Source organism: Diabrotica undecimpunctata, chromosome 8 (genome assembly GCF_040954645.1).
Source record: "Diabrotica undecimpunctata isolate CICGRU chromosome 8, icDiaUnde3, whole genome shotgun sequence".
NCBI lineage: Eukaryota > Metazoa > Arthropoda > Insecta > Coleoptera > Chrysomelidae > Diabrotica > Diabrotica undecimpunctata.
This window is the reverse complement of record NC_092810.1, coordinates 83,262,237-83,286,875: the sequence shown is the minus strand read 5'-3', so window position 1 is coordinate 83,286,875 and position 24,639 is coordinate 83,262,237. Positions and strand designations below refer to the sequence as shown.

Here is a 24,639-nt window from a genome sequence, read left to right as displayed (position 1 = left end):
TGGTCAAACTCGATCGTGTTGTCATAGGGATTGAAAATTGCACTGAATGCAATTATCAGTCTAATGTTGACATGATTGGGTGAAATTGTTCCACATGACACAAAATGACGAAATTTGAATGGTTGTTAGAACAGTCGAAAAATTATCAAATAAATTTATTGACAATAATCGGCATTCTGTCATAATTCTTTGTCGCAACTCTGCAAGATCTGCAGGCGGTTATCTGCAGGCCAATCCAGCGCCCTGGAAACTGTTGATTCAAAAATAGGCTTACGCGTATATCATAATGTGGAGGTGCCCCGTCCTGTTGGAAAGTCAGTTCATCCTCTAAAAGATAATGATCAGATTCCAATGTGTCAGTGATCAGCGGATCAATAACATCTTCTAACAAAGTGAAATAAGTTGTTCCGTTGAGAGTTCTTTCAAGAAATAATTTTCCAATAACGTAATTCCCTAAAATGCCTAAAATGCCAACCCATGCATTTAATTTCTGAGGTGTTTGTGTATTTGTCTTCATGAATAAATGAGGATTACTGTTACTCCAATAACGACAATTATCTCTATTAACTTCGCCATTTAACATAAAAGTACACTCGTCGGAAAAACACGTATTGTACAATCGAAGTTGGTTGTTATTTATGATTTCACTAAATTCTTTACAAAATTAAAGCTGACGATCAGGATCATCTTCGTTTAATTGATAAAGTAATCGTATTTTGTAAAACTACAATTGTAAATCTTTTTATTCATTTAATTAATGTAAAAGAGGAGATTTGTAAGATTATTATTAAAATATTGTATGCAAGATACACAGCAAAAATATTGAATATAACAAAAACTTGTATAATTAAGCTTTAATCGCTGTTTAATTACTATAATAACAATAACAGAGAGACAAATTAGCAGACAGGAGTACGTCAAGTATTCTGCGACGTTGCTGGCATGTGCAAAATATCTGGAAACGTAGAATAAAGTACAAAACAGAAGAAAACTGTTCATTAATAGGTTTCAACCCTTCGACGAATTGATTGGTGGTGGGGGCCTTCCGCATTGCAACAGTATTTCTTGGTATGGGTCGGACCACGCTGTCAGATATTAAGAACTAAATTAATTAGGCAAAAAGCATAGTTATTTTTTTGACATAGGCTTCGTTATGTATCTTATGGATATATCTTGCGTTTTAAGTGAAATAAAAATATATTTTTATTAGAATAGGATTTTTAGTCTAGAAAGCAAACAACAATGCAAATACATAAACAACGAAGCAAATAAAAACCGAGGAAAAGACACAAATCGGAATACGACAGCTCGATTGAAGAGGACAAAGAAGACCAACATAAAAGTAAGAAGTCTCTAGACACAAAAAAAGTAAGTACAATATTAACGGACATGGACGAGATTAAGAAATTGCTAAGCCAGATGATACAAGTAATTAAAGAAGATATCCTAAAGAGCAAAACAGAAATTAAAGATGAAATCAAGGATATGAAAAACGAACTTGAAGATATAAAGCAGAAACTTAAGCAAAACAAAGTAGAAACCGAAAATTTAGAAAGGAGAAGTAGAAAAGAAAGAAGAAAGTGGAAGAAATAAAACAAAGAACTGAAAAAAACATTACCACTTATGGAGAATAGATTAGAGAAGATCGATAAAGAAAAAATACGCAATAAATTAATCATATCAGGAATTAAGGTAGACCTAGAAGATGAAGAGATACTAAGAGAAGACATACAAAAAATGACGGAAAAAAGAGCTTAAACTGAAAATAGAAATTAAAAGTGTGTTTAAGATAGGATACAACAAAGGTATAATAGAAACAAAAAGCTGCAGACTATGAGCAAATACTGCAAGAAAAAGGTAAACTCAGATACACAAGAGACGGTAGAGAAATATATATATATATATATATATATATATATATATATATATATATATATATATATATATATATATATATATCTACGGCATAAAGTGGACTCCGCCCATGTTAAAATTCAGGTTTAATTGAGCTCCGTGGTCAAGTGGATACCGATATACGGAGCTCACTTGACCATTCCATAATATTGGTTCTGTCGATTCATCAACATGTAGAGTTTAATAATTTATAAAAATTTTTTGGAGCCCGTAAATACCCCTGTATCATAAATGTATATCGTTTAGTTCACGTGTATATATTATAGGGGTCGTTCAGATCTTTTTCATTGTATATTTGAACCATACGTTTATCGGTTTAAGTAAGCTCTGAGAGTTTGGCAACTGTGCGGTTATACCGTATATTTTCAACATATACCCTGAACGGTTTATATGGGCTCCTTATTTTTATCTACTATTTGTAGACAGTGTAATGTCATATGCATTACACTGTGTAACAGAGGATATCTTATTACCTGGTATAACTACGTACTAAAAGGTAACTGGTTCTTTAAAAAACAGGTATATAGATACAAAAGGATGTCGGCTTATTATTTAATGGAATGTTCGCTTGCATAGAAAATTTTATTTTTTCTGCATTTTTAGAAATATTGTTTTTTTATTTAATATAATTTATTAGTTCAATACCGAATTGGATATTTTTTTTATTACAGAAATTTCGTAATGTATTTTGTTTACGTGAGTATGTCTTTGTACGTTTTATGTAAGCACCCGATTAATAAAAACTACTTTTATTTCATCTACTCTTCTGCGATATCTTGTATAAAGCTTTTTTATTATTTTAGTTCTGGTCTTATTTGTATACTCGATATCTCGTATACTATATCTCGATAGAAGGTTATCTCAAAATAAATATGGTTAAGTGCTGCAATAGATATTTTTGTGTTAAAATGGGTAGTAGTGTTGTGCACAAAACGAAAGAATGGTTAATTTGTCTATCAAGGTATATTCGGCAGCAGAAGCATATAGTGCAAGCGTCTATGTTTTAAAGTCTATTTTTAGCTGACAAGCTTGTGAAGAATATTATTTCTGGTCCTCAATTTACCTTTTAGTTTTAAACAATGATCTGTGACTGATCCCGTGGGATACAAACTATTTTCAAGAAATTTGTAGGAAGTCTACAGTTCAACAATTTCATGACATTATTGGATGTTCAGTTTGTGAAAGCGTCTATGTTAGGGAAATTGAGGAGCGCACATGAGTTTTTCAGGGGTTTTGGCTGAAAATTGATTCATAGTTTATTTTTATTGTGGAATAATAGGTGTATTGTCTTTATAATATTAGTCCTATTATCTACTGGTATAAGTTGATCGTTTGGGTAAATGTTATATAGTGTAGGTGCTTTTATGCTACCCCAAGCAAGACCGTTCTTCATCTGCTATTCTTAACATTGAGTGATACAAAAAATATTCTCTTGTGTAGGCATACGCAAATAATATAAGTGAGTTTGTTATCTAAGGGGATATCATATAGTTTTTCGAGAAATATTTGGTAATTTAAGGTGTCGTAAGCGGCATTTAGATTGAAAAATACCACCCCTGATACCCGATATTTTTCGTACCCGTCTTTGATGTGTTGGGTAAGATTTAGCATTTGTAATGTACATGATCTTCCCTATCTATAGCCACTTTTGTCTTTTAATTTGAGCTTTCTTAAAATATCGGTGAAATCATATTAACGATCTTGTGCAAAAGTATTTTAAATAGCTGACAAAATAAAGATATTGGCCGATAGTTTTTGTGTTCGTTGGAGTTTTTGCCAGGTTTAAGCGAAGTAACAACTTTGGGTTGTCTCTAGATTTTGGGGTGTTTCCATAATTTGAATGCAGTTGTTCATCATCCGGATAAGCCATTGTGGTGTTTTTGGTCTAGATTTCGTAATAAGCTTTGTGCTCAGATCCTCAATGTCGGTAGTTGTATTATTTTTCATTAAATATGTAAATGGTGGATCCAAGCTCAACATCGTTGAAAGGTTTTCTGAAAGCTGACTGGTGTTGTCCTTTCTTACTTTGAGTTATTCTTTGCTTTTTTTCCGACAGAGATAGCATGTCTATATCTATAATGTGGTTTTCAGCGATAAGCTTTATACCAAATACCCTACGTTAGGCCCTATATGTGTTTCCTGCACTAGAAATAAGTCAGATTCGTGTTTAGCGCATATGTCTGATAAGTTTAAGTAAAGCAAAGTTTCTTGATCTCTAGATATACCCTTAACAGTTATAAATATATGTTATTAGAATAGTTGGTCCTAAAAAGGACCAATTTAACAAAATCATATTAAAGGGGTGACTGAAGAATTAGCCGATTAATTATTTAATCATTACCCTGGGTATGCCCGATTGTGGTGATCTTCTTAGTACTTAAATTTTCGTAAAGGCTCGTTCTTTGAACCCCATAAGTAATGCCTAATATTTTACTTTTTATTAAAAATTTAAATTTTACATGCAGTGTATTACTTTTTGACGATATTTCGAATCAGATTTGTATAGTAATAATTTAAGGTATTAAAGAGCCTGTTTGTGGTAAATAAATAGGTTTGTGATATCGTTCGTAACTCATATATAGATAATAAAAAAATAAACAGTTAAAATAGGTGTAAAAAATTTCAAATTCATACATCGGCGCCATTGTTCAGGCGATGAATTTATCACAGATATCAAAGGTTACATTTTAATTCAAGGTTCTATTTGCGTATTTTCAATATTATAAGAGTAGGAAAAGAATGTTTATGCTTTTATTTTTTTTTTAAATCTATTCTATTTTCTTTCTAGAGTTCCGTCTTTTTTGAACGACCTGTGGTCTTTTTTCAATTGGACACTTGTCTAAGGCTATGACAAATACTCTGTCCTCTGCTATTCTACATTAATATGACTGATTCATTTTCTCTTTCTTGCAGCTATTTTATTGTTTATCCTGTCAATCCTGTGTATCTTTTTCTTCTTCTTCTTCTTCTTTTTATATAGACATGACTCTGTCTGTTTTTCAATGTGTCTCCAGTAAGTTGCCGTTCCATGGTTTTCGTGGTCTTCTTACTGATCGTCTTCCTATTGGGTAACCGTCTCTTGCCATGTCTACTACTCCATTTGTTGTCATTCGGCTTATATGATCTTTCCATTCTACTCTTCTATTTCTTAACCAGTTCTTGATGTTCTTCACCTTGTATCTACATCTTATATCTGTACTTCTAGCTCTGCCCCATAGTGTCTTACCATCAATTTTTCTAAGTGTTTTTATCTCTGTTGTTTCTAACATCCTTTTTGTTCTCTCTGTGTCAGGTCTTGTTTCTGCTGCGTATGTCATTATTGGTCTGATAACTGTTTTGTAAATTCTGCCTTTGGTTTCTTTCCCGATATTTTTATTTCTTCATATTGTTTCATTTAGGCAGCCTGCGGCTCTGTTTGCTCTATTCAGTGAATCTTCCACTTAAGTTTCGAGCTTTCCGTAGCTAGATAGTATGATACCTAGATATTAAAACTCCATCACTTGTTCTATTATCTGACCTTCCAGCTCCAATTAACATATTAGTAAACTTGCTGTTGTAACCATGCATTTTGTCTCTTTTGAGGAAATTAACATGTTAAATTTTCTGGCGGTTATATGAAATTGGTGTAGCATACGTTGTAAATCATCTTCACTTTGAAAGAATAGTATTGCGTCGTCTGCATAGCAGATTATTTTAATTTGTTTTTCTCCCATTTGGTATCCTCTTTTATTTCTTACTTTTTTATTATTTCATCCATAATCCGGTTGAACAATAGAGGACTCATTAAACCTCCTTGTCTTATCCCATTACCAGCTTCAATAGGGTCGGTTAGTTCTTCTTCTACTTTTACTTTTATTGTGTTGTTTTGGTATATATTTTCGATTGTTTTGATTATTCAATGAAATTGACATTAATTTGATAGTTTTCATTTTATTAGTACTGATGGTATATAACTAGCATCTCTTGGTACTATATATCAATTTGAACATGTGGAAGTAAGAGAACTCTCTTGTTAGTAATTTCGGTGTAAATTATGATGAAACCAGAAATAACCCATAATATTATCCCACACCTCAAAGGTCTGCCTCGCGGTATCTGGGAGACGCAATAATTCGCTTTTGATAGATAAAAACAAAAACCCACTAAGACAAACACAACATAAATCAAAAAAATCCGTCAACCTGTCAATAGGGACATACAATATTAGATCAATGTCTACGGATGAAAAAGTACATGAATTGGAAGAAGAATTAACAAACATAAAATGAGATATCATAGGCCTATCAGAAACTCGACGAAAAGAAGAAACCCGAATACAGCCTATGTCATACTTAAAATAAGAAGAACATCAATTAAAATTATCCAGGTATATGCCCCCATGACAGCTTATGATGACGAAGATATCGAACTATTTTATGAAGATATATCAAAGGCTATGGAAGAACATAAAAATCGTCTTATACTAGTAATTCGAGATTTCAATGCCAAACTGGGTAGAAAACTAAACAAGGAAGAAACTAAAATAGGAGAATTCGGGTATGTTCAGAGAAATGATAGAGGTGCTACTTTGATGAACTACCTAGAAGAAAAGCATCTATACGCAATGAACTCCTTTTACAAAAAGAAGCCCCAACGAAAGTGGACATGGATCAGCCCTAATGGATCCACAAAAAATGAGATCGACTACATACTGTCCACGGAACGATATATCATTAAAGATGTAACAGTTCTTAACAGATTCACAACAGGTAGCGATCACTGGTTGGTCAGAGCAAAAATTAGTGTTGACGGTAACTATGAAATGAAAAGAAAAATAATTAAAAACGGATCTAGTAGATAGAAACAAACTAGGGCAATATAAAGAGATATACAAAGACCTTTTAAAAGAACAACTTACTTAAAAATTAGACAGTGATGACAAAGATATAGATGAAATAGACAACATACTTACAGCAACGATGATTACTTCAGGAAAAGAAATAGCAAAAAAGGATCTAAAAAAGAACAACTATATATCAACAGAAACAAAGAAGCTTATGGATAAAAGAAGGACGCTATAGAATATGTAGAAATCAATAAAACAATAAGCAGAATGATAAGAGAAAATAAGAGAAAAGAACAAGAAATAAAAATAGAAAAGGTAATACAAAACAACAAAAATATGAAATGCTTAAGACCGAAATTAGGTAAGTGTGAAATAAACAAAATAAAAGATGAAAACGGACTAGAAACAAACATTAAAGATGACATTATAAATATTATCCACCATTTCTACTCAGAACTATACAAAACAAAAAAGGAACCACCAGAAACAATTAAAAACCAACTTAAGGCTAAAGTAAAAAATGTCAACTCAGAGCTATAGCCAGAAATAAGCAAATCAGAAATAAAGAAGGCATTGAAAGAAATGAAAAACAGAAAAGATGGAATAACTGCAGATATGCTGAAATAAGGTGGAAAAGTGGTAATTAACACTCTACATTCCCTTTTTAACAAGATATTAAAAGAAAAAAGAATCCCAAACAACTGGAAGGAATCCGTAACCATTATCCTACACAAGAAAGGGGATAAAGCAGATATAAAAAACTACCGTCTCATAGCACTCCTCAATGTAATGTATAAACTCCCAACAAAAATTTTAACCAATAGATTGACGACAAAATTCGATGGATACCCAACAAGCTGGTTTTAGAAAGGGATTCAGCAAAAGTGACCATTTACTAAGTATGAAAATACTTATAGAACGAGCAAATGAATACCATATTCCTCTATATATAGCGTTCATAGATTTCAAAAAGGCTTTCGACAGTGTCGAACATTGGGCAGTGAAAAGTTCTTTGATTAACAGCAGAATTGACCACAGATATACGGAACTAATAGCCAATATATATAAGGAAGCCAAAACAACAATTAAAAGATATGAATAAACAAAATCAATACAAATAAATAGAGGCGTGAGACACAATATCACCGAAACTTTTCAATCAGGCTCTGGAAGATATTTTTAAAAGATTAGAATGGGAAGAAAAAGGTATAAAAATTTGTGGACAACGCTTGAACCATCTAATATACGCTGATGACATCGCATTGATAACAGATAAATGAGAAGAATTGTTTGAAATGATGAAAGAACTGGACGTAGAAGCTGGAAAGATAGGCCTTATTATGAATTACAGCAAGACCAAAATTATAACAAATACAGATGAAAACATCACAATGAGGATCGGACAAGATGAAGTAGAACAAGTTCAGGATTATATATATCTGGGTCAAACTATAAAACGTAACAAAGAAAACCAAACAGCAGAGATAAAAAGACGAGTTAGACTGGCATGGGCGGCATTTGGCAAACTAAGCTACATTCTTAAAAACAAAAGATATCCACAGCATCTTAAGACTAAAGTATACAATCAATGCGTACTCCCTGTTCTAACTTATGGTTCTCAAACGTGGAAATTTACAAAAGCAAACATGGACATAACCATAAAAACCCAAAGAGCAATGGAAAGACAAATGTTGCACATAAGACTAATGGATAAAAAGAGAAACGAGTGGATAAGAGAGAAAACAAAAGTGAGGGATGTTAGACAAGAAGTTGCAAAATTGAAATGGAGATTTGCCGGGCACAATATAAGACAAAAAGAAGACCGATGGAACAAAATTCTTATAAGTTGGAGACCGTGGGAATATAAACGAAGCAGAGGAAGGCCCCAAATGAGATGGGCAGATGATATCAAGAAGCACGTCGGCTCTAGGTGGATGACTATACCGACAGACAGAGAAGAATGGAAAAGGATTGGGAAGGCCTATGTCCAAAGATGGACCGAAAAAGGCTAATTAGATAGAGACAGATTCTCCCCGTGTGATCTTAGTATTTCCGTTGATTGAATAGTATAGGGTATCCAATATTTTAATTAACGGTATGTCAGAGTTTTATTAATTTTTATATATATTTTCAAAATGAAGAAGAAAGTTCAGTACAGGCAGTTAAACAGCTGATCTGTCAATTTAGAAGTAAGAGCAAGTACCAACTTGCTGAAAAGCATACCATACACAAAAGGGATAATAAAATGTACTGCACAAACTATAGCGATATAAGCTATATATAAGCTATACATCTATTAATTATTAGGATATACAATATTTTTTCTAATACACCTGGAACGATTGAGTGAATAATCAATTATTGACTATTAAGCAGTTAATTAGAAATGTTGGGAATACAAAAAAAACATTAAACTAGTTATTTATAGATTTTAAACAAACACTGATATAATCATAAGAATAAAACTATGAAATACCATGGCAGAACTTACTGTCGACTTATTTTCAAATGTATTGCAAAGAGCTTTAAAAAATGTGAACGAATTATTAACAGCTGTTTTGAAAACTAAATATTATGAGACGAATTGGGGATATTATATTACACAAACTAAACCGCTTGCCTACAAAAATATTAGGGAAATATGATACGACGCGAAAGACTAATGACTTTACAGCTAATTGCCACATAAGTATCAATGTAACTATAGCTCGCAAAATGGGTTCAATTACATTGCAATTTTTAAATTTTTCGTGATAAAATGAAGTGATTGATTGTTGTTTTGAAGAGGTAAGTTGTTTTTTATTTTTGTATTCCTATCATCTGATATTGTAATATCAACAACATTTTTCATAATATATTCTGAAATGCGCTTTCTCTTACTGATAACGAACAAAAGTTTTATTAACTTCTCGTTAATATAATTATGAAGGAATTTAGATTTTTATCTTGTTCTTACTATAGTTCTAAAGCACAAATGTAGTCATAGTCTACCGTATATTTTTCATAGTGGTCATAGTTTTTAATTGTAGTATAGCTTATGTGTTTATAATAACTAGCGCATAGAAAATAATAAAAATTTTTACCCTGTGCTTTATGTTTATTATCCTTTATTGTATTGGAACATCTAGAAGTATAGCAATACATTTTAATTGTTGAACAAAAGAGAAAATAAAAACACTTTTTGTGGTGTGCCACTTAACCATACACAAAATTGTACACAAATAGTCAAATGGTAGTAAAAGTTTCCGATATAGGCCGCCAGACGGCAGAGGCACCGCCGCGCTCTATGTCTATACTATGAGATGTTTTTCATACAGTTTTCGGATCAGATTTTTTCAAAACATCAAATTACATCTTCTTTTTGCCTTTCTTTATTTAGGCTAACCGCTACTGCTTTTTTCTTCAGCGTTTCTTCTTAATCTACAGTAATGTTTATATTTACAATTCTTTCTGGAACGAGCTATAATTTTTCTCAAATAACCATTTTGTGTGGTTTAGTCGCCTTAAGGTTTAGCATGCTTTATCAGATGCTCTTTAAAGTCCCTTTTAATATTAATATCGTTTGAGAAATTTTTCCCAGATACTTATATTTCGTTTTGATTTTCAATCTTCTTTTAATGTTAGTTTAAATGGTCCAGTAGTGTGTTCGTACAGTTCAGTTATAAGCAAAATTAGGTGTTGTTGTACACCTAATTCTTTTAGTATCAGTCATAAGTGTATCCATTTGACTCTGTCGAACGCTTTACGATAATCTATAAAACAAATCCATAGTGGGATATTGAATTCCCTAGACTTTTATACTTTTTTTTGGACTATTATAATAATAGCTTTAAAATTAAATGTTTAGTGAAAATTTCTACGCGACTTTATGCATTAAATATTTTAATTAAAAATCGACATATCTATTGAAATTAGGCAGTAAAAAAGTATGTTATTAAAGATAGATTTATAAATTATTGTAGTTTAAATTCAACTACGCTATAAAACAAACATTGCATGTCTTAAACTGCAGTAATCCAAAAATTACAAAGATCTTCCTGTTGTTTTAGTTTTCTTTAATTATATTAATAGGAAAACAAGCATTATAGTCCTACCGAAGGGGCTTCTAATTTCATAAACTGTTACACGATTACTCTATCCGATGTACGTACATTTATGAACTAAATGTTTCAGTGACAATGCTTTTTAATAAAAAATACTAATTAATAAAAATGGAAACTTAACTTTTCCACGTTTATAATAGACACTTTCTTATGTTTAAAAATATATAAAACAAGTAATATAAATTACCGCCTTGTTTATTAAAACTAAAAAGTAAAATAAAGGTATATGTCGGTTAACAATTTATATTTAACTACATAAATTAGCCAAATAGTCCTCAAATTCCTCCATGATTAAATTGATGGATATTTAAATAAATTTCCAGGTCCAGAATGTACCTGCTGTAAAATTTGAAAATCTACTACTAATACAATTATTGGCAACATCGCAGGAGTTTAGAAGTATATGCAATATCGTAAATACGGATCCCACAAATGGTTTATCCTTTTGTGGAGTCCACTTAATCCTACGTGTTGGTCGGAGTCTACATAAAGCGCTACTCAGATAATAAAATACACGGTGTATATTCTACTGGAGTTAGTATAATACCGTTTTAGAACGGAGCTTACATTAACCGCTAGATGTATATATATATATATATATATATATATATATATATATATATATATATATATATTGTGATGATGTATTATTTGTGAATGATGTTTTAATGAGCAATGAGTGTTTTTTAATAATATATATTTAGGGTTTTTATCGCGGTTCTCAAAGAATTAGTTTGTAAGCACTTTTTAAAATTATCTTTATTATATCTATTATGAAACACACATATATATTTAACATAACCAATGTAAAATTTAAAATAAACTATCTTTAAATTGAAATTCTTATGAAACTAATTAAATGATATAGACAATGTAAATTTTAAACAAACTATCTTTAAAATTGAAATTCTTGACACTAATTAAATTATATTAACAAAATTTTGTACCTTTCTGTCACTGAATGCCTAAATGAAACTGTTCTCCAAAATAAAGATTTTAATCACCACTCAATGTCTTCGAATTCAGGAAACCGGATGGGCGTGACATGGAAAAATCGAGAAGGAAAATTATAAAGTATGGTATGCAGGCGAGGAAAAACAGGGATATGGAAATACGGCTTTTATGGTGACAGGATAAACGAGACATAAATTTATGGAATTTAATCCCATAAGTGAAAGAATATCATACATAAGAGTAAACACCAAACTAAACAGTTGTCCATAATAAATGTGTATGCAACCACAAAAAATAGTGATGACCGGACAAAACAGCAGTTCCATGAAACACTAAGAGACAACGCCGAGAAAATTCCGGGAGAAGATATATTAATCCTTATAGGAGATTTCAACGCACAACTAGGTAAAGAAAATTGCTTCAGAGCGGTTGCAGGTGCAAACTCAATACATGACACAACAAACATTAATGGAAAAAGACTATGTAATTTAGCAGCTGCATTAGACATGGACATAAGTAACACGAGATATGAACACAAAGATATACACAAATTAATATGGATGAGACCTGGAAGTCTGGAGGGAAATCAAATAAACCATGTACTAATTAAAAAGACATACAAACAATCGATAAATGACGTTAGATCTCACAGAGGGGCCAACATCGATTCGGACCATGTGCTAGTGATTACAAAATGTAAAGTGAAAACAGCGAAGAATGAAAGGCAAAAAGCACAGAGAATATGGGACGTAGATAAATTGAAAGAGGAAGAAGTAAGAAGAAGATTTATACAAGCAGTAAATACAGAGATGCAGTTCAAAGATCAACAATCAATGAATATGTGCAGAACTTATAAAATTCCGTGGGGAGGCACTATACAGACAGATTTATGAACTAATACAGAATATATTAAGCAAAGAAATAATGCCCGAAGAATGGAAGAAAGGAATTATAGTGACAATTCCAAAACAGGGAGACCATAGAATATGTAAGAACTACCCAGCAATTAATTTACTAAATGTAATATATAAAGTAATGACGTATAATTAGAGCCAGACTAACAATATATACAGAACAATGCATAGGGGACTAGGGGACTACTAGTACGGTTTTAGAAAAGGAAGATCCACGATAGACGCTATACATACGCTAAAGCAAGTGAAAGAGAAAACATATGAGTACGGCGGAGAAATACATATACTTTTCCTAGACTTTAAACAGACGTTTGACAAACTAAACAGAAGAAAAACGATCCAAGACTTACAACAGAGTAATATAATAAATTAAATTATAAGAATGGTAGAAATAACAATGCGAGATTCCCAAGCAATAATAGACACCGCAAGAGAAAGAACAGAAATAATAAAAATAAAAAATAAAGTATGACAAGGAGATGCGCTATCAGCGGTACTATATTCTTACACTAGACAAGATAATAAAAAAGCTGTCAGTGGCGGGAACTATAAATAAGAATGCAGTACAAATAGTAGGATATGCGGACGATATAACAATCTCAGGGTGCCATTTTATTATACAAAAGAAATAAATCAGCTTAGGTTATAAGTACTTATCTTTTCTCGTAGCTTCCAGTATCTCTTAGTTGTTTCTTAACGGGATAAAATAAGAAAAGGAAATAAATAAAAATAACATAAATAAACAAATACAAATATTTTTTATTATCAAAAGAAATAATATGAAAATTTAGCAAATATTTATCGGTTTGTTTTTTTATAACATTGATAAAACAATATAAACAAGAAATTTGGATATTCGTTAAATAATTACACTTCTTATAAAAATTTTGAAATATTGGAATCTTTGTTCATATGTTTTTGTACTAAAAAAAAAGAATAAAATTCAGAATATTATAAAAAGAAACTTTTTAAATTTATTAAGCAATATTAATAATTATCCTTTGACGTTAAAAAAACTATTATAAAATTTATGGTATTTTAAAATAGCGATAATTTTTTATCTTCTGATAGTATAGAGTCTTTTATTTGAAACATGCAAAAAAATTCTGTCACAAAAAATTATTGCCTGACCTTTTAATTCACACACGACGATGTCTCTTTCCGACCAATACAGCTCCCCCTTGTTGATTATGTTAGGCTACCAATCAAAATCTTCTCCGTTCTAAGTATCAACCTATCAGCATACCAGCAACTCTTTTTTCCAAAACACGAGCAGGCCTCTTTTACCAGTACTCGTTCAACAAACCCCAAAATTCTCTCCCCTCTTTCATATAATAACAATCCCCTGAGACCCAAGTATTTTTTTTACTTGGTGTCGCAAATATTTTTAATAATTATAGTTCTTGTGACTTACTCACTTGGACTTTATAGAATCAAGGAAGTATTCGACTTCTTCACTTTGACCTATCTCTCGTTCCACCTTTCAGCCACCAACTTCTAACTATTAACACCACTGGCACTTGCTTTTTAACTGACTACACCAAACTTCAACTGCTTCTTTCGGATGACTATCACATAATAATCTTTTCTACTACAAACTTTCAAAGTATTCACTATCTTTCATCCCCATTCCAAACTCGCTAACCAATCAGAAAATTCCTATATCCTTCCTCTTAGTTTACATCAGAAAAACCCAAGCATCGCTTCTAAATAACTTTCTTTGAAAATGATAACGGTTTTATCTTATACTTTCTAAATACAATAACTACCTGGTGGCTTTGGCCTTTCCAGCGAAACAAAACTAAAGGCTTTTAAAATATAATATGTACAAATACCGGGAAACAATTATCTATTCACATTTAAGTATTTACTAATGTTTTTCAGTCCTTCAGGGTAAACTCATTATGGATAAACCCACTGCTTAAAACTAACTTATAACAAATATTTACAAATCGATGTACAGGGCGTTGCAAATTTATGTTGTGCCCGCATTCTATAACAAAATAAAATTTTTATCTTTGATTGATAAAATGAAACACAACAATATATATATATATATATATATATATATATATATATATATATATATATATATATATATATATATATATATATATATATATATATATATTGCATATAGGATTTTACAACTCAATAAACACTAGATGCTGATACACTAGATGAACGAGCTAGTTGTCTGATAGAGTGTTGATTATCCATTTGCAAATGACTCAATAACGCCACTTCAACTGCTTCATTTCGTACTTGACGGTCTACATAGTGATTTGTGTTAACGTCACCTGTAGCTTCAAACTTATTACTTAAATGTTTAACGTATTCGTGACATGTTTTTTTTTGGGTGGTTCGTATTAAATATCCTTGCCGTAGCCTTAGCACACTGATTATTTTCATATTATAGCTTAACTAATTCTATTCTTTCTTTACTAGAATATCCCATTTTTGAAAGTCTTTACGATAATATCTCTGATTAATCAGTCGTTGACAAATCTCAAATCAAAGGTAACCTGGTAAACACTAAAGAAGATAATTAGGATTCATTATGATATTTACTGATATTCAACCAATAAATTAGTTAAATCCAAAATTACCCTTAAAGTTACTACGTAAATTAAAAAAATAGAGTGTCGTGTATAGAAAAAAATTACCTTCGAATGATGTGCCACTCGACCACACTTGCTATTAAAAAAAACTGGGGTTGATGCGAGCACTAGGGGGTTAAATTTGAGGGCACGAATTTTGCATGAAAATTCGTCCTTCTTCCAATACAAATTGAGGTGTTTTTTTTTTAAATAAAAAAAACTCTTAGTTTTTGAGTTTCTAGGGGTGTCAAATTGTTCTTGGAATACAATGTAGATAGCACGTTATAACGAACTATTCTCCTTCGTTCATATCGGTGCCTCTCTCTCCATAATTTAAATATCATATACAATATATTATACAGTGTGTCTAACTTCGAACCATATAGGACACTTTTTAATTATTAACTAGTTACTTTGCCCGTCATATGCGGGGGATCCAATCAATTGTCATCTACAGTCAGTTATTAAATTTTTAAAATAATAAACTTTTGCATATAAACCAAGTCAATATAAAGTATGATCTGGTGCACTTCTGACCTTACATCGTGTTTTTTTACTATACCTTGTATATATACAGGGTGTCCCATAATTAAGTGGACATTAGCTAATGGGTTATAGCTGACATCAAAATAAAGCGTTTTAATTGAGTATGCTTAATATGAAAATTATATTAGTTTTGCCATTGAGACTAGGTGGCGCCACCTACTATAACATTGGTTCATTAATGTGGCCATCATTTTGTTCTCCGTCCTATATAAACATTCTAGGAAAAAAACACGAAATAACATGTTTTATTCTAAACTATTATATATTCTTGTTTCAAATCAAAAAAGTACACCGTTTTCGAAATAAACGTATTTTGTTTTTTTTTTTATTTTACAAAATAGTCGCATCAACCTCTGAGGTTATTAGCGACATATATACATATACATAAGATAATTTATTTACAAATGTTAGATTTTGTTTTGTCTGTCCCACTGGTTTTGCCACAGATTTTCGACTTTTACTTTAATAAATGATTTTAAATCATTAAGAACTACATCTCTCACTTCACTCGCGGTTTCACTGTTCCTTGCTTGTTGGGCTGTACGATCCGCTTCTTCATTTCCTTGAAGGCCAATGTGTGAAGGAACCCATAGAAATTGTGCAGTATAGTTATTGTTTTGGATGGTAGCTAGTTCTTTTTTGATTAGGAGAGCAATTGGATGCTTCGTGTACAGTGTGTTAATGGTATTGATGTAACTGAGGGAATCGGTAGTTATAAGAGCATTGGATATATTACTGGGGTTAATATGAACAAGAGCTTGATAGATGGCGTATAGCTCGCTAGTATGTATATAGCTTAAGGATGGTGGTTTATACTCAAGTGTAATATTTGGAGTAATGACAGCTGCTCCAACTCCAGTAGATGTTTTAGAAGCGTCTGTATATATATGATAGGATTTAGAAAATTTTGTTAGTTTGTTAATGAAAGTAGTTTTTATTAAGGAGTGTGGAGTATCGTTCTTTCTGAAGATATTTAAGGATGTATCGGATTGAGGAATGCTTAATGTCCAAGGAGAAGGAATTTCTCTGAAGTTGGAATAGGTATTTGGTATCGGAATTTGTAATTTTCTAAGGGTTTGCCTAACTATTTCGTAGAATGGCGGTTTCATGTTCCTATTTTCAGTATATAAGTTTTTAAAACGATCAGTAAATATATTACTTCTAGATGGATTGTTTGGATTAGAATTAGCAGCAAATGCGTATGTGAAAGATAAGTGCATCCTTCTATATTTAAGTGATGGCTCTCTAGTTTCTGCTCGTAAACTTTCTATTGGGCTGGTCCGAAATGCTCCTGTAGGTATTCTTAATGCCGTATTTTGAATTACGTCAAGGTGGTGTAATAAGTATTCTTTAGCAGATGCATATATTATGGAACCGTAATCTATTTTTGATCTAATTAAGGTTTTATAAACATGGATTAAGTAGTTATAGTCAGCTCCATAGTTTTTATTAGAGAGAGTTTTCATAAGATTAATTCCATTTTGGCATGTTTTTTTTATTTGTAGAATGTGTTTTTTCCATGTGAGTTTAAGAACCTAATGTCATCGGTAATTCAGGATTTGGTTACATAATTTTAGTTGCGGTTTAATCGGATCACGTTTCTTTAAAAATAACAAACACTTTAATTTGCTAAGTGAAAACTGCTATCCTGTTTTCTTCGACCAGTTTTTGAGTTCATGAAGTGAGGTTTGTAAGTGACACTGTACTGATGAGATGTTTTTTCCTGAAGATACTAATACCAGATCATCCGCATATAATCTGCCACGAACTAAGGTGGAGTTTGATGCTATAATATTATTCATGGCAATTAAAAATAACGTTGCGCTTATTACAGATCCCTGCGGGGCGTCATTATCTTGACGTCTTGTTGAAGATGTGCAGTGGTTGACTCTTACTTGAAAATTGCGTTGTTTAAGGAAATTTGAAATGAAATTTATTATATTACCTCTAATATTCCAAGTGTGTAATGATCTGATAATATAGTAACGTCATGCTGTGTCAAATGCTTTTGTAATGTCTATGAATACTGCAATATTTTCCTGTTTGTTCGCGAAAGATTCAAGAATATCAGATTCTAAATTAATGATGTTATCAGTAGTAGTTCGATTTTGTCGAAATCCACTTTGCTCGTTAAACAGGAGGTGATTTTCTTCTAATATCCATAGCTATCAAACTATTTTTTCCATGACTTAGCATTGTCTGGCAGTTTTTCCAGGAATACTAAAGGTAGATTATAGGGTCCAGGAGCAGAGTTTTTTGTAGAATTAAGGGCAAAGTTAAGTTCATCTAAGGTTAAAGGAATATTGAAGGAACTATTAAATCTATCTTCACAATCGAGCTGTTGTTTTTCTGTGATGATTTTGTGTTGTATAAACTCTTCGGAATAGTTGCTATTGCTGGAGTTTTTTTCGAAGTATGTAACAAAAGCATCAGCCATTTCGTTAGATTTTGTTATTACATTAGTATTATGAGTAATAAAAGGCACTTGGTAAAATTTGTTTTTTCCTGATATTTTACGAATATTGGACCAGACTGTAGATAAAGGTGTTTATATTTGAGACAAATTTCCTCCAGTTGGTTTCTCGAGCCATTTTTTTTATATATCGAGCATGTGCTCTCTGTTTTTTGTATTCAGTTATGTTAGTTGTGTTACTATGTTTTTTCATTCTATTAAAAGATGCTTTATATTGCTTGATTGCATTTTGACATTCTGTATTCCACCATGGTAGAGGTCTGTGTTTCCTTAATATTTTAGTTTTTCCTATATGTGTTTCTGCTGCGTATGTAATAATATTGGTAAAAATGGTGAGAGTTTCATTTATATCATAATTTTTGAAACTAGATTTTTGTGATTCTATGTCTGTTTCTATGGCATCAGCGTACTTGTCCCAATTAGCGTTTTTCAGGTTCCATTTTCGGACTGGTTGGTATTCAGAGATAGTGTCATCAGAAAATACAGAAATTTTTATTGGGTAATGGTCGCTCCCATATAAAAAGGGTAGAGGATCCCAATTAAGAGCTATTGAAAGAGTTGAGTCACAAATCGATAGATCGATTGCCGATGTTGTACCATAATGTACATAATATCTGGTTGGTCTTCCATCATTGAGAATGTTTAAATTTTCTTCAGTTAACAAGTCTTCGATTAGTCTGCCTTTGATATTAAAATTTGTTGAGACATTGGGTTGTGACTATTGAAATCTCCTACTATTAGCCTGGGCATAGGTAATTGTGAAATGAGTGCTTTTAAGTCGGTTAAGGTGAGAAGTGGTGTATTTGGGGGAGTATAGATGCAACATACATTAATGCATTGGAAAGCTTTAACTGAGACGGCTAAAGCTTCGATGTCTGTTTTTAGAGGAATCGTTTGTGCTTTAAGAGTATTTTTAACATAAATGGCCACTCCACCACTTGCTTTTCCCTGCTTGTTTCTATTTTTATAAAATGTTGAAAATTTTTTAAATGTGTGGCAATATTGGTCTTTGAAATTCGTTTCTTTGGAGATAAATGATAGCGGGGGTAATATCAATAATTAAAAGTTTTAGCATTTCATAATGGGTATAAAACCCATTTATGTCCCACTGTAATAAATTGAATGTTATAGTTGTAATTATTAAATGTTCAGTTCCTGGGATAATTCAGTCGATGTATCCGTATCAGGTTCTTCATCCACGTAGTTGTCTTTTGAGAGCTGTCTCGTAATTTTTTTGTTTAGCTTTGTACCTTTCAATTTTAATGAGCGCTCGGATGTATATGAATGAATTTTAGTTAAGAGTTGTCTAAATTCTGGAATGTCTACTGTATATTTATTTATAACGCTGATAACATCTTTTGTTCCATGAGTGTTTTCAAATGAATCAACTGTTTCCTCAAAAGTTAATATTTGCTTTTCGGAATTGAATAATTCTTTAACTGGTTGCATTAGCGTTTCTAAAGGTATTGTTGATATTTTTGTTTTTATTCTTTTTTGTTTCTGAGTTGGCTTTGAAAATACATCGTCACTAGCTGACGTCTCAATCGGGGATGATATTGCTTCAGATATAGTTCGTTTGGAGGACGATTTAGATGTATTTTCCTCGTCGGATACGCTAAATAATTTTGGTGCTAGATTCTCTTTATTTTCATTAACCGAGAAAGAATTATTATTTAGGCTGGAAGATGAAGGCTGGTTAGTTATGATTATGTGAGATGATAGGGCTGATGAGGTGGGTATATTTGGTTTGGATATCACTGGCATTGTATTATCTGTAATTGATGTATCAAGAGATGTTCGGTTGGTTGTAGATAATATTTTTGTTACTGACGTTGAATTATTTGATATGTTTGTAGATGTGCATGTTGTTGAAAGTGTAATAGAAGTCGTTTCTGTTGAAGTCACTGTAGTAGATTCGTTTCTGCTTGAAAGTGTAGCAGTTGGGACAGCTGTGTCTAAGTGATTTACATTTACTGAGCAACTACTAGAAATATGTCCATGTTGTTTGCAAAGGAAACATATAACTTGTCTAGTGTCAAAAAAATTCGATTGTTAGTATCTTCATGAGTTATTAAAATCGGGAATTGGGCCTGTGGGTGGGGATATGTAAATATGTCGACGGAAACTGAGTACATGTTTGTATTCAGTATTGTTGATTCCTATTCGCCAAAAATGACATTGATGAAGTTGGTTTTAGCCCTAAGATCAGTAGTTCGTTTTCTATTACCTTATGCGGGATAGTGGGAGAAACATTGGATATTAGGAGTCTTTCACTTGGAGTAATTAGTCTACGGACTTGAATTTGTGTATTGTTTACAGTGATGAAACCTCTGCTGTTTGAAAAAAAAAATCATCTACGACTTGTTTGGTTGAGAAATAAATACAGATACGATTGATGCTGATTCTTGATGAAAAAAAAAAAATGTGTTTTGGACTAACTAGAGATCCTACCGCTAACAAGTATTCTTCTAATTTAACATCATTGAAAGAATTAAAAACTATTGCTTGTAGCTTTGATGGATAGATCGGTTCTTGTTGTTTGCTGGCTGCAGCTGAGTAAGATAGAGGTTTTTGTGATGTAGATTGCGATAATAATTCGTCGCTATGATTAGGGACGTCAAATTCCATTTCTCAACACCATTTGATTTTCCTAAGTACGGACCTGTTCCGCTTCGGGTTTTGGTAATTGTCTTTAAAGACAAAAAACTGATGAATTACTTATTAATAGAAAAATATCTATTATTATTATAAAAAAAATTGACACAATCGAAGCCAAAAGACTTAACTGGCATGGACACCTTCAGAGAATGCCTGAAAATAGATGGCCAAAAAAAATAGAAGAATGGACTTCGCCAACTAGAAGAAAACGAGGTAGACCAAGACGATCCTGGAGAGACGATGTCGACGATGCAATGACCGCCAGAGATCTAACAACTGAAGATTGCTTCGACAGAAAACGCTGGAAATTAGGATGCGAGAAGAGGCGCCAGCTGTAGAAGACTCGCTTGTTATATATATATATATATATATATATATATATATATATATATATATATCTACGGCATAAAGTGGACTCTGCCCATGTTAAAATTCAGGTTTAAGTGAGCTCCGTGGTCAAGTCGACACCGATATACGGAGCTCACTTGACCATTCCATAATATTGGCTCTGTCGATTCGTCAACATGTATAGTTTCATAATTTTTAAAAATTTTGTGGAGCCCTTAAGTACCCCTGTATCATGAATGTATATTGCTTAGTTCACGTGTATATCTTATAGGGGTCGTTCAGATCTTTTTCATTGTATATTGGAACCATAGGTATATCGGTTTAAGTAAGCTCTGATAGTTTGGCAACTCTGCCATTAAGCTGTATACTTCTCGCGTATAGTCTGAACGGTTTATATGGACTCCTTATTTTTGTTATCATTCAAACGCATTACATTGTGTAACAGATATGAATACTATTAACTACCTGTTTTTGGTAGGTACGTGCTTTTCTAAAAATAGCTTTATAGATACAAAAGGATTTTGTTACCAAATTGTATTTTTTTCACATGCGGAAATTTCCTAATGTATTTTGTTAACGTGAGTATGTCTTCATACGTTTTATTTAAGAATTCGATAGATAAGAACTTCTTTTATTTTATCCATTGTTTTATGATATCTTTTATACAGATTTTTTATTATTTTATTTCTTGTTTTATCTGTGTACTACAGATAATTCTGGATAGAAAGTTATCTCAAAATAAATATTGAAGTGCTAAAATAAATATTTTTTTTGTAAAAATGGATAGTAGTGCACAAAAAAAAAGAAGAATGCTTAATTTATCTAACAACAATTATACCACTTCACCCATATTACATACTTACACCCATATTACATACTGAATATTTTATCTCCTATTTAGGGGTAATATGTAGTCAATATAAGTGTAGTTAGTGTCAAATTTGCAATGATCAATATAAGTAATAGCTTACTGACTGTACTTTACATGTTTAGTTCAAATAAATAAACCTTGTCCCTTCAAAAAAGAGCGATTGGAATGGCAAAGTCAACTAAGAAAGTGTAATGAATCTTGTATCACCCCAGATTCACACAGGTTAACCGGTGTTTGAAGGCAAGAGTCCTCATTGCAGATTTAAGGAAGATAACTACCATAAGGAAGTTCCTTTCGAGGGTTGAGATGGCGAGAAGCAGCTTATTTTTTTTTGTATGTCTTGCAGATGTGTTGGTCTAGCTAGTTTTTCCTCGATTCTAGTCATAAAATGGGTTGTTATTCGTGGAGTGGATGTTACGAATCTAGACATTGTTTCTTTTGTTCTCTAGCTACTTATCTTCGGATATTATGTGGATTGATAACTACGATATTGTAGAGCTTATGTATGGATGTGAGTCTTAATATCCGCTGAATTTGGCTGACTAATTTATAGCTAAATCTACGTGTTAAGTATGTATTGATATCACCCATACAAGCAAGGTATATTCGGCAGCAGAAGCATAGAGTTCAAGCGTCTACGTTTTAAGAGTGGAAGGATGTGCTTCCCATTTTTAGCTGACAAGTTCGCGAAGAATATTATTTTTCTGGTTCTAGTTTTCCATTTAGTTTTAAACAAAGTTCTGTGAATTACAAAGTGTGTTTAAGGATTTCATGACACTATTGGTTCAGGTATATGTTCAAATTTGTGAAAGCGTCTCTGTTAGGGACATTGAAGGAGCCCGCCTGACTTTTTCCAGGGTTTGGCTTAAAATTAATTTATAATCTATTTTTATTGTGTTTAAGATATGATATTTAGATTTTTCTCCACTTCAGCAACAAAATTTTTTTGGTTGTGCAACAATAGATGTATCATCTACAAAATAAAAGTCCTAGTATTTACTGGTATGGGTTGTGTAAATATTATACAGTGTAGGTGCCATTACGGTACCCCAAAGGAGACCGTTCTACTACGTTCTCCATCTTCATCTTCTATTCTTATCATTGAGTGATACGGAAAATTTTCTGTTGTGTAGGCATACGCGGATAATACAAGTGAGTTTATTACCTAAGGGGATATCACATAGATTTTGGAGAAATGTGCTTTAATTTAAGGTGTCGTAAGCAGAATTTAGATTGACAAATACCACTCCTCATGTCTGATATTTTTCATATGCGTCTTCGCTGTGTTGGGCAAGATTTAGTATGTGTATCGAACATGATCTATCCTGTCATATATAGCCACTTTTATCTTTAAATTGAAGTTTTTCTTCTAATATCGGTTTATATTAAGGATCATATGCAGAAGTATTTTGTATAGCTGAAAAAATAAATAGATATATTGGCCGATAGCTTTTGTGGTCGTTGGGGTTTTTGTCAGGTTTAAGCAAGGCCACAACTTTGTGTAGCGTGTGTAGACAAGCAAAGTCTTTGCTTTGCTTGTCTACACACTTTGTATATTAGCCATTGTTGTATTATTTTTGTCCAAATTTTATAATTAGTTTTGTGCTTAGATCCTCAGTCAGGAGCCGTAGTATTGTTCATAATATACGTGGATAGTGGATCCAAACTCAACATCGTTAAAAGGTTTCCTCAGCTGACTTGTTTGTCCTCTCTCATTTTATGTTTTTCTTTGCCGGCATTTATTATGTTTATTTCGTTATTTTCAGCGATCAGCTTAATACCAAATACCCTAGGTTTAGCCCTCTATTTGCTTCCTGCAGTAGAAATACGTCACATTTGTGTTAAGCGCATATGTCTGATAAGCTTAAGTAAAGTAGAGTGTCTTTATCTGTAGATACGTCCTTAATATTTATAGACATAATTAGAATAGTTGGTCCTAAAAAGGACCGAATTGACAAAACTCATATTGACCGGGTGATTCTGATTAGCCGATTAATTAATTATTCATTACCCAGGGTACAACTGATTACGGTGGTCTTATTTGTACTCAAATTTTCGTAAAGGCTTTTCTTTTGAACCCCATAAGAAATGGCTAATTAACTTTTCATTAAAAATAATTTTACACACTGTTACTTTTTGACGATATTTCGAATCAGATTTGTATAGTAATAAGTATAATTAATATGGAGTCTCTTTGTGAAAAGTAAATGAGTTTGTAATATCGGTCACAACTCATATATGAATGATAAGGACATAAACGGTTAAAATAAGTGCACAGAATTTTAACTAAATATATCGGCGCCATTGTTTAGGAGATGGATTTATCCCAGAGATTAAAGGTTAAATGTATATTCCAGGTTCTATCTACGTATTTTCATTACTAAAAAAGTATATTTAAAATAAAGGCCTTAAGATATATTTAGATTCTATGGA

At 32.1% G+C, this 24,639-nt stretch overlaps 2 protein-coding genes across 2 annotated transcripts in view; both read right to left on the bottom strand.

Annotated features, from left to right (window-relative positions):
• Window positions 1-24,639, bottom strand: part of LOC140448468 (uncharacterized) — a 375,096-nt gene that overhangs the window by 214,857 nt on the left and 135,600 nt on the right. The window lies entirely within an intron of this gene.
• On the bottom strand, window positions 16,264-17,322 carry LOC140448954 (uncharacterized). Its single transcript, XM_072542092.1, has one exon. It carries the CDS (start codon window positions 17,320-17,322, stop codon window positions 16,264-16,266), a length of 1,059 nt encoding a protein of 352 aa, XP_072398193.1.